This window comes from Heterocephalus glaber, unplaced genomic scaffold (assembly GCF_053883595.1).
Source record: "Heterocephalus glaber isolate CG9 unplaced genomic scaffold, H.glaber_assembly_v1.0 deba00001555, whole genome shotgun sequence".
In the NCBI taxonomy this organism is placed as follows: domain Eukaryota; kingdom Metazoa; phylum Chordata; class Mammalia; order Rodentia; family Bathyergidae; genus Heterocephalus; species Heterocephalus glaber.
In genome coordinates, this window is record NW_028258346.1 from 6,893,761 (window position 1) to 6,906,124 (window position 12,364).

The 12,364-nt window shown below is 36.1% G+C and overlaps 1 protein-coding gene across 10 annotated transcripts in view; it reads right to left on the bottom strand.

Annotated features, from left to right (window-relative positions):
• The window catches only part of Rgs22 (regulator of G protein signaling 22), a 127,303-nt gene that overhangs the window by 85,633 nt on the left and 29,306 nt on the right, over window positions 1-12,364 (bottom strand). For all 10 annotated transcript variants that reach the window (XR_015442847.1, XM_087190671.1, XM_087190672.1 and 7 more), the window contains one exon: window positions 39-124. Coding sequence is in view for 9 of the 10 variants with exons in the window: in XM_087190671.1 (XP_087046797.1) it covers window positions 39-124 (86 nt within the window). In the remaining variant the exon portion in view is untranslated. The remainder of the gene's footprint in view (window positions 1-38; window positions 125-12,364) is intronic.

Here is a 12,364-nt window from a genome sequence, read left to right on the forward strand (position 1 = left end):
CAGGCATTTAAAATACGTATATTGATGAACACCAATACCTGTATTCAAAGTAGCAATCACTCTCCAGAAATGCTGGAAGTCTTTCTTTTTTGATCCATTTAATACCTTGTTCCCGATTAAGACACTATTAGGAGGAAGTGAAAAAAGAAAAAGAATGCTAAAGAAAAACACATTTTAGGATAATTGAGACCTCATCATGAGAGTAATAATGATCTCTGCCTGTCACTAAGAACTGTGTCCCTACATTCTATTTGCATGAGAAAGAGAAATAACCCCGAGTCATAAATGCGAAATCACTTTTTGTCTCTGATACCCCTTAAATTCTCTCTACAACCCTGTGTCAATTATTATCTCCATTTTACTGATTAATAACTTGAATTCAGGAAAGTTAATTAATTGAAAGAAGAATGAAACAATAGCTAGTCAGTATTAGTATTTTTACTGACATAAAACAGACTAAAAATAATTACCAAGGGACGCTGGAAAAATAAAAGGGGAGTGAAGGAAGGGGAAAAAAGGAATTTAAATGTTATGTACATGTACCAATTCCTTACAGTAATGGTATCACTATGTACTGCAAACATGTACTAATAAAAGTCAAAAAAAAATTTTAAGAGGGGAAAAAAATAATTATAGAGGAAGAATCACCATGCAAATTTAGGCCACTAAGGACACTTGTTCTCCCAGTTTTAAATTTTTGGTTAAATGTTTAACATCTCCAGACACTCTCCTGGAAACATGAAAGTTAACATGTAGTAGAGCGAAGGTGCCACAATGTAGGCTCCTCTGGGAGCCCACATAGGCATCCCCCACCAGGAGAGGTTCCCACAGAACGTTCCTGCACTCTCTCACCTGAAACATGTCTAGCTAGGCTGAGGAAGGGAACAAAAGAGGAAACAAACGGGTATAACAGTATTAGATCACAGGATGCCATCTGAGGGATGGAGGGAAGAAACCTGTGACTGTGATCAATCTCAAATAACATTAAGGAGGGCCGGGTATTTAGCTCAGTGGTTCCACTGCCTGCCTTGCAAATGCAAGGACCCGAGTTGGATCCCTGGTATACAAAAAAAAAAAAAAAATTAAGGAGCTTAGATTAGTATAAAGTTATTGAGGAATTATAAAGTTGCTACTCATCCTAAAATATTTACTCACTATTGATTCTTATATCCACTTTTTCCAGATTTCTTGTTTTTAGTACGTTTGCAGTACATATTTACATTCCTTGTGGGGAGTCGGTACATGTGCGTAACACATCCTAACTCTCTTTTTCATCTCCTTCCCTCTCCTCCCTCTCCACTCATCTCGTGATCCCCTTCCCATCTGAGAAAGATCGATCTCCCTACTTCCCATTATCTTTTTTTTTCTTTTTTTCTTTTCTTTTCTTTTTTTTGGTACCAGGGATCGAACTTGGGTCCTTGCGCTTGTGAAGCAGGCGCCGGAACCACTGAGCTAAATCCCTGGCCCATCTTTTTTTTTTCATTATCTTTTATTTGTTCTTTGGGTTTTGCATATAAGAATCCAAGAGATATTTAAGCTTGTGTGTCTGATTTGTTTCACTTAAGCTGCTTCCATTTTCCTACAAATGACTCAAGTTTATCTTTCTTTACAGCAAAGTAGAACTTCACTGTGTATAAATAGCACACTTTCTTTTTCTGTTTATCTGTTGATGGACACACTGGCTGGAATGTCAGTACCTAAACAAATGTTACTAATAGGTAAAACAATAAATAAATTACATATCTCAGTGAGGTAAGTGTCTGCACTTATATGGACCATCTGCTGCAGTAATACTTTTGCTCTGATAGTAACATCATGGTCAATACATGGACCATTACTAAATCTAGTGAAGAAATCAAATGGCTGCATGATAGTGTTGCTGGTAAGCTGGTGTCCATGAAAGTGTGTACTCAACATTGCTGACATGTGTCACAAAGTCAAAGGGCTCACATGATTAGTGAATAAAACACACAACAGCTTCCTCCTACCCAGTAAAAACATCTGTTTGTCCTCAGCAAACATGGTCTTCTGAGCAAGGAAAGAATAAAAACTCTGAAAACAGCCAGCACCTAAACAGTAGCACCTTGCTGACTAATTCTCTGCTTATCAGTGAGATTTGAAGGCCATTGGGATCATCTGGCTGGAAAGACTCCACATATGTGATACACTGACCACCATAAAGGACTCTTATGTCCTCATTAGCAATACAGTCAATGCATTAAAGAAAGACACAAAACTATATATAAAGATTTATATCCTGTAAACCCTTGAGAAATTCTACAAGGTTGGCAGACTAGTCAGGTCACCCAAAACCAATTTGCCAGATATTTAACTAATGAACTGTTCAACTAAAAGTCATTTCTGCATCTATTTGACCTAAAAATGAAATAAAAGGTTCAAGGTTTAAAGGTTTAAAAAGAATAAAATAAAATAAATTGAAGAAAAGTCTTTATCCAAACTGCCAAAAAGAAAAAAAGATGTTTAAAAGAACTAAAATATAAAGACCAAAAGCATATAAAACAATTCTGTTCAGGCAGGAGATTAGGGTGTGGCAAACTGGCTGGGGAAGTGGGTGTGACCTGTTAATTACAGAGCCCCAAGATACATTCAGAATAGTTCCCAGTCCCTGCTCATTGAAACCTGGGAGTGCTGTCTTCAGTTCTTCTCAGGAGAATTCCAAAAAGTTCTCCACAGGATGGCCTAGACTTGACATCAGTGTGAGGAGTGGGAGATACAAAAAGCCCACATGAGCTCTGCACTACTGTGTCATTTCACAGTGGCCCCCTCTTACGTTGTAGAATGGACCTCTTTTTCTACTTTTACGTGGCCCAAACTCACTCTGCAGAGAACATTTCTTTTCCTACCTTTAAACCTTTTTACCTTTTGCACTTGTCTTGACCAATTCTTTTCTTAGGACAGAAAGAACCTAGAAACCACCTCTAGAAGGAGACCCCAGTACCCAAACCCAGTAACACTACCATAAAACAACTTAATACTTATAAGAAAGAAATATGCCGGGCATTTAGCTCAGTGATGCCACTGCCTGCCTCACAAGTGCAAAGTCCCAAGTTCAATTCCTGGTACCAAAGAAAGAAAGAAAGAAAGATAATTTACCTAAAGTGAAATTATTTAATCCTGAAAAAATTTTTAAAGTTGGTTAAAAAACAAAATGAATTGGGCATGGTGGTATATGTCTATAATCTCAGCCCTCTGGGAGGCTGAAGCAGGAGGATCCTAAGTTTGAGCCCACCCAAGAAAACTTAGCAACTTAAGGACACACTGTCTCAAAAGAATGAAGAAAGGAGGGCTGGGAATTTAGCTCAGTGGTTCCATTGCCTGCCTCGCAAGCACATGGACCTGAATTCAATCGCTGGTACCAAAAAAAAGAAAAGAAAAAAGGAACTGGAGATGTAGCTCAGTATAAAAGCACTGGCTTCAATCCCCAGTACCACAAAAAACAGAATACAATCAAACCAAAACAAACCAAACCCAAAAAACCCTGAGATAAACAAAAGGCTAGGAGAAACTGGCTTTATGATAATCACTGATGATCTTTTTTTAATATTAATTTTATTTTTTATTAGTGTAGGTTTGCAATATGTAATAATAATATTAATTTTGGAGAACATATCTTGATCACAGGAAAACTCCACCTTTTTTAAATCTAGCTACTTTTTGTTACATTCTTCGACCTGTCATCTATAATTCCTTAGGAGAAATCATCCTAGAACTATTTCTAAATAGCCATACACAAGCTGTCTACAATGTCTCTACACTTGTATTAATAAGTTATGTTTGGGTGTACAAGGCAACCAAATAAAGCATGGCTATCAACCAAGAGATATTTTTGTTTGGTCATATTTATTGGAGAATAAATTATACACAGTAAAACCCATCTTTTTAAAGTATACAATTCCAGACATTCTGACAAATGCATACAATCACAAAACAAGGACCATACTCCAGATAGAGAATAATTCAAAGGCTCCCCAAATTCCCTCATGCCAGTAGTAGTCAATGACTCCCTCCAACTCTAAATCCTGACAACCACTGATCTGCTCTCTGCCCTGATAAGTTTGCCTTTTCCAAAATGCCATATAAATGGAATCAGTATAGTACTTAACCTTTGACCCTGGCACCTTTCATTTAGCATAAAACATTCAAGATGGACCTCCGATCTCCCATGTATTACTAATTCATTCCTCTCCATTGCTTAGAAGTGGGCCACTGAATGGATGTACCAGTTTGTTAATCCATCTCCAAATGAAAGAAAATTTATATAGCTTCCAGATTTTATGATTACAAATAAAGCACTTGTATCCATTCACATGCAGGCTTTGGTGTAAATATGATTTTTAATTCTCTTGGGTAAATATATAGGAGTAGGATAGATGGATAGTACAGTCTGTGTAACTTAGAACTGCCAACCTGGTTTCCAGAACGGAATTCTCAACAACAATGTAAAAAATTCCAGTTGCTCTGCATCCGAGCTAGCTAGCATTTGGCTTCTTAGTTTTTGTTTTTGTTTATTTTACTTAATCTATTAGGTGTATGCAAATAGTTCATCACGACTTCTGTGTGTGTACACATATGCCTTCTATCTTTTTTGCCCCCTGCAGTTCTGGGGATGGAATCCAGGCCTCATAATGCTAGGAACCACTCTGTGAGTAAGCTATACCCAGCCCTGTATCTTTTAAAAAATAACACATTTACCAGATTAACTCATACTCCATACAATTTATCATTTAAAGTATAAAATCCAGTGGTTTTTAGTATATTCAGAGATATATATTACCAGTAATAAAAATTTTTAACATTTCATGCCCTGCAAAAATTCCCCATAACCATAAGCAGTTACTCCTCATTTTGTCTCAACTTCCTGCCTTCTCTCCACCACCTACAAATAACCATGATTCTATTTTCTCTCTGTATATATTTGCCTATTCTGGATGTTTCATATAAATTAAATATCACATGACGTCTTTTGTGACTGGCTTCTTTCATTTAGCATAATGCTTTCAAGGTATGTACATCCCTATTGTAGCATATAACAATGCTGTACTTTATTTTTTATTGCTGCATAATATTCCGTTGTGTTGCTATACCACATTTTGTTTATCCATTCATCAAATAACAGGCCTTTGGATTGTCTCTATTTTTGGCTATTATGAATGATTCTACAATGAGTATTTTCATATATATTTTTGTGTTGATATATATCTTAATGCTCCTGGGTATATTTCTAAAAGTGGAATTTCTGGGTCATAAGTAACTCTGGCTAACTTTTTATGGAAGTGCTTAGTATTTTTCAAAATGTCTGAACCATCTTGAAATTAAATCAGGAATATATGAGAGTTCTAATTTTTTCATATCCTGATGCTTTAATTATATGTCAAAGTTGTTTGTAAAGTTCCCTTATTTTTCTTTGAACATCACTAGAATCTGTAATGATATCATCTGTCATTTATGATACTAGTCATTTCTAGTTTCTCCTTTTTTTATTTTTTGTTTTATCAGTCTGAGTAAAAATTTATCAGTTTCACTGACTTTTATTCAAAGAAAAAGCTTCTATTTTTTGTTGGCTTTTTTAAAAATTAATTTTATTGGTACATTTTTAGGTATACAATATCATGACATTCATCATTGGAAATTTGCACCTTTATATAATCTCTCTTGGTTCTTATTTTTTCCCCATTCCCCTGCCCTCCCTTCAACCCCTCCATCCCTCCCTATTTACAAAGACTTTGTTTCAATTTTTTCATTTTCTCATATTAATTCCATTCCCTTCTTTCCTTTCCCCTACCCCCTCACTTCCCCTTCCCCTTTGCCCCTTTTCTTCCTATTTCACATTATCTATTATACCTTTTAGTCCTTATTTATACACTTTCAGTTTCTCACACCAGAAAAACTATTTGATATTTACACGTGTGTCCTATTTATTTCACTTAAGAGCATCATCTCAATGTGCACCATTTAGCTATAAATATCTCTAATTTCTCATTTTTTATGGCTGACTAGTACTCCATTTTATTTTTAAAAACCACATTTTCTTTATCCAGTCTCCAGCTGATGGGAATTTGGGCTGTTTCCAAGTTTTAGCTATTACAAATTGTGCTGCTATGAATATTAGTGCACATATATCACTGTGGTATGAGTCTTTTAATTCTTTGGGGAAGATACCCAGCAGGGGAATAGCTGGGTAAAATGAGACTTCCAGTCCTAGTTCTCTGAGGTATCTCCATACTGATTTCCACAGTGGTTGCACCAGTCTACACTCCCACTAGCAGTGGAGAAGGGTTCCTCTTTCCCCACAGCCCTGCCAGCATTTGTTATTGGTTGATTTCATGATAGCAGCCATTCTTTCTGGGGTGAGGTGGAACCTTAGCATTGTTTTCATTTGCATCTCTCGAATGACCAGTGATGTTGAACATTTTTTCATATGTTTATTTGCTATTTCTACTTTTTTTCTGAGAAATGTCTGTTCATTTCAGATGCTCATTTTTGGATTGGGTCTTTAAATTTCGGGGGTCTGATTTTTTTTAATTCTTTATAGATTCTAGATAGTAGGCCTTTGTCTGAGGGACAGCAGGTGAAAATTTTTTTCCACATTGTGGGTTGTCTCTTCTGTTGGTGGTTTCTCTTGCTGTGCAGAAGCTTTTTAGTAAGAAGAGATCACACTTGTTGATTGTTTGTGCTACTTCAAGGGCAACTGAGGTTTTGTTTATAAAGTCTTTTCCTGCACAAATGTCTTTAAGAGTTCTACTTAATCTCTGTTCCAGCCGGTTCAATGTTTCTACTTTAATATTTAGATCTTTAATCCATTTCAATTTTAGTTTAGTGCATGGTGAGATATGTCTAGTTTTAATCTTTGGAAGTTGAAACCCAATTTTTCCAGCACCATTTATTAAAGAGGCTATCTTTCCTCCAGTGAGGGTGTTTGGCTCCTTTATCGAAGATGAGATGGCTGAGTGTGTCTGGCGTTGTTTCTGCATCTTCTAATCTGTTCCACTGGTCCTCAGGTCTGTTTCTTTGCCAGTACCATGCTGTTTTTATCACAGTAGCTTTGCAGTATAGTTTCAAGTTGGTGGTTGTAATACCTGCTGCCATGGCTCTGTTACCCAGAATTGCTTTTGCTATTCTGGATCTCTTCTTATTCCAAATGAATTTTTGGATTGTTTTCTCAAGGTCCGTGAAGTATGCTGCTGGGATTTCAATTGGGATTGCAGTGAATCTATATAGCAGTTTTGGAAGTATGGCTATTTTCACTATGTTGATCCTTCCTACCCAGGAGCAGGGGATGTTGTTCCATTTTCTGATATCATCTCTCTTTTCAATCTCTTTTTTCAGAGTGCTATAGTTTTCAGATAAGAGGTCTTTGATTTCTTTTGTTGGGTTGATTCCTAGGTATTTCAGTTTCTTGGATGCTATTATGAAAGGAATTGTTTGGCCTATTTCTCTTTCGGTGAGTCTATTGTTCGTGTAGAGGAAAGCTATTGATTTTTGTGTGTTGATCTTGTACCCAACTACTTTACTGAATTTGGTTATTAAGTTTAGAAGACTTTTCGTGGAGTTCTTGGGGTCTTCCATATAGAGTATCATGTCATGTGCAATTAATGACAATTTGCCTTCTTCATTTCCTATGTTTATTCCTTTTATTTCTTTCTCTTGTCTAATTGCCATGACAAATGTTTCCAAAACTATATTGAACAGGAGTGGTGACAGTGGACATCTTTGTCTTGTTCCTGATTTTAATGTGAAGGATTTTCAGTTTTTGACCATTTAGTATGATATTGGCTGTTGGTTTTTCATAGATAGCTTTTATCAGATTGAGGTAGAGATCATCTATTCCAATTTTTTGTAGGGTTTTTATCATAAATGCATGTTGGATTTTGTCAAATGCTTTCTCTGCATCTATTGAGATGATCATATGGTTTTTGTCCTTGGCTGTACTGATATAGTGTATTACATTGATTGATTTGTGTATGCTGAACCATGCCTGCATCCCTGGGATGAATCCCACTTGGTCAAGGTGTATGATCTTCTTGATGATCTTCTGGATTCTATTTGCCAGTATCTTATTAAGGATTTTTGCATCTATGTCCATTAGTGAGATTGGCCTATAGTTCTCTTTTTGGTTGGATCTTTCTCTGCTTTGGGGATCAAGGTGATGCTTGCTTCCATGAATGAACTCGGTAGTTTTGTTTCCCTTTCAATTTCATTGAAGAGTTTGAAGAGTAGTGGCAGTAGTTCCTCTCTAAATGTCTTGTAGAATTCAGCAGTGAAGCCCTCAGGACCCGGGCTTTCCTTAGTTGGTCAATTTTTAATTATGTTTTCAATTTCATTGATTGATATTGGGTTGTTTAGAATTTTTAGGTCTTCTTCGTTCAACTTTGGAAATTCATATGTATCTAGGAATCTGTCCATTTCGTCTGTATTTTCCATCTTATTGGTGTATAGGTTCTTGAAGTAGGTACTGATGATCCTCTGGATTTGTGCTGGGTCCATTGTAATTTCATCCTTTTCATTCCTAATTGCATGGATTTGGGCCTTTTCTTTCCTTTTTCTGATAATGTTGGCTAAGGGTTTGTCAATTTTATTGTTTATTCTTTTTTTTTTCATTCTATTTTTTTTTGTTTATTCTTTTTTTTTTTTTAGTACTGGGGATCGAACTCAGGTCCTTGTGCTTGTGCAGCAAGCAGTGAAACCACTGAGCTAAATCCCCGGCCCTTGTTTATTCTTTTGAAGAACCAACTCTTGGCTTCATTGATTATTTCTGTATCATTCTCTTAGTCTCCATTGCATTGATTTCTCCTCTGATCTTTACAATTTCCTCCCTTGTATGAGCTTTGGGTTTGTCCTTCTCTTCTTTTTCTAGAAGCTTGAGGTTCAGCATCAGGTTGTTTATTTGGGCTCGCTCTGTTTTCCTAATATGAGTATTCACTTCTATGAATTTCCCTAGTAAGACTGCTTTTATTGTGACCCATAGATTCTGATAATGTTGTATTGTCATTGTCATTTAATTGTAGGAACTGTCTGATTTCTTCTTTAATTTTCTCTGTGACCCACTGGTTACTCAGAAGTGTGTTGTTCAATTTCCATGTGTTTATGAAATTCTTGCAGTTTCTTTTGCTATTGATCTCCAATTTCATCGCACTATGGTCTGATAATATACAGGGGATAACTTTGATTCCTTTGCACTTACTTCAGCATGTTCTATGAGCGAGATGTGGTTTATTTTGGAGAATGACCCATGTGCAGCTGAGAAGAATGTGTATTCTGATTTTGTGGGGTGGATCACTGTAAACATCTGTTAAGTTCATTTGTTCAAGAGTTTGATTTAGTTCTAGTATTTCGTTGCTTATTTTTTGTCTAGTTGATCTATTTGTGACAGTGGAGTATGGAAGTCCCCCACTACTACTGTATTAGTGCTTATTTGATTTTTCAAGTCTGTTAGTATTTGTTTTATATAGTTGAGCACACTAGTGTTTGGTGCATATATGTTTATGATTGTCATCTCTTCCTGTTAGATTGTTCCCTTTCCAAGGATGTAGTGTCCTTCTTTGTCTCTCTCAATTACTGTTGGTTTGAAATCCACTTGATCTGAAAAAAAGGATAGCTACTCCTTCTTTTTTTCAGGTTCCTGTCACATGGAGTATTGTTTCCCACCCTTTAACTTTCAGTCTATAAGTTTCATTTTGAATTAAGTGTGTTTCTTGTATGCAGCATACTGTTGGATCTTGCTTCTTGACCTATTTTGCCAGTCTATTTCTTTTGATTGGTAAATTGAGACCATTCACATTGATGGCTATAACTGATACATATTTACTTATCATTGTCATGACTTTTTCTGTTTGTTGGATTCTCCCCCTTTGCATTTAATTTCTCGTCATGCCCAGTGGATTCATTCTTCTGGGCTTCCTGGGGTTGTGATCCTCATTGTCTTTTCCTAGGATATTGTCTAAAATTTTTTGGAGGGCTGGTTTGGTATTCATGAAGTTCCTAAGGTGATCTTTGTCATGAAAGTATCTTATTTTTCCATCAATTGTGAAAGATAGTTTTGCAGGGTACATCAGTCTGGGTTGGAGGCTGTTTTCCTTCAGGGCTTGAAATAGGTCACTCCAAGCTCTTCTTGCCTTGAGAGTTTGTGTTGAGAAGTCTGCTGTGATTCTGATGGGTTTTTCTTTGTATGTGGTTTGCTTCTTTTCTCTATCTGCTTCTAGAACTTTGTTCTTCTGTTGGGTTTCTAGAATCTTAACTATTATATGCCTATGTGTAGTTTTTTTTTATCAAGCCTTGTTGGAGTCCTATATGCCTCACTTATCTGTATGTCAAGTTCTTCTCCCCTCCTTGGGAAGTTTTCTGCCATCGCTTCTGTGAAGAGTTTTTTTATGTCATCTGCACTCTCTCCTGTTTCTTCATTGACTCCAATCAGTCTTATGTTATTCTTCTTTGCATCGTCTAGCAGCTGCTGGATTGATTTCTTGTGTTCCCTTACAATTTTAAAGCAATTTTTCTTTTCCTGGTCACTAATTGCAATCTTATCTTCTATATGTGAAATTCTATCCTCACATTGGTTCATTCTGCTGTGCAGAATTTCGATGGAGTTTTTAATCTCTTGGCACAGAAAGTTTACCTCCTCTGCACTGGGGGCACGTCTGCTCCTCAGCACTGGGGGTGGTGGTACAGTGGCCTAGAAGGTTCCCCTCCTCTGCTCTGGGGACAGCTCTGGTCTTCAGTGTTGGGTGCAGTGGTCAGCTTTTTCAATTTCATTGATTATGTTCTTTACTTCTTTAATTGGGGTGTTTTCATTTAGCTTTATTTTTCTAGTTTCCAATGGTGGAAGATAGGTCACTGGTTTGAGATATTTAATATTTCTATTATTAGCATGTACTGCTATAAATTTTCCTCCAAGGGCTGATTTAGCTGTATTTCACACATATTTATTATATTGTGCTTTAAGTTTTATTCAACTCAACATAATTTCTAATTTCCTTTGAGACTTAACCTTTGACTTCCGAGTTATTTAGAAATGTGTTGTTTAATTATTTAAGATTTTTTTTGGATATTCTTATGTTACGGATTTCTAGTTTAATTCTGGCATGTAGAAAAACATACTTTACATTATTCCAAATCTTTTAAGTTTGTTCAAATTTGTCATATAGCCTAGAATATGATCCATTTTCATATGTAGTCCATTTTGTACTTAAAAAAGAATGTGTCCTCTAATGTTGTGGGGTGAGGTGTTCAAATTAAGACTCACTTGACTGCCAATGGTTATAGAATGTCTATGTCCTTCTGATCTATCCTTTCTATTGATTACTGAGACAGCAATGTTTTAATTTCCAACTAAAACAATAGATTTGTCCATTTCATTTTTCAGTTGTATCAGCTTTTGCATCATCTATTTTGAAGCTCTATCGTTGAGTGCTTGTGTATTGTGAGCTGTTACTCTCTTTTGGTGAACTGACCCCTTTATCATTATGTAATATTCCTCTTTATCCCACTGCAAGATTCCTGATTCTGAAGTCTATTTTATGGCTATTTGCACACCTTGCACACATTGTTTTATTAAAACAACTTTCAGCTGGGTGTAGTGGTGCATGCTTGTGATCCCAGCATTTGGAAGATGGAGGCAGGAGGATAGCAAATTTAGTACCAGTCTGGGCTACACAGTGAGTTCAAGGCTAGCCTGGACTATAAGTGCAACATTGGTCTCAAACCAACCAACCAACAAACAAAACCTTCTTTAAGAAAACTTTTCATTAGTAGATATGAGTTATTCAGATTATTGGGTTTCATTTTGGCATATTTATACATGCATATAACACACTTTGATTATTTCCACCCCCATTACTCCTTTCTTCTTCCCTTCCCCCCTTTTCATTCCCTTTCTGATCTCTAAGTCTCCTCTCCACTTTTCTGTCATCTCTTCAAAAACAACTTTCTTAACTAACAACTTACCTAGTTTAGAATATATTTATATAATTTCCTTGTTTTACCTTCAAAATAACACTTTAATGTACTTATTATTAGCAGCATTTAATTTGACAGAAATTAACAGAAAAGAAATATACAGTATTTTAATTCAGTAACAGAAGACTTGAAGAACTTTCAGACTGGAGTAATATCTGAAGTTTCAGACATATTTTAGCCCAGATGAATATAATATTATTAAATATTATCATTATCATTTAACCTCCATAACAAACCAAAGTAGTATGTAGCAAAGACATGACAGATGATAAAAATAAGGTTCACCAAAGTGACTTGTTCAAGGACATAGAGCTAGTGAGCTGAAGAGGCAATATCTGAACACAGATTTTCTGACCACATGCTAAGGAGACAAACTAGAGGCTGATAATAA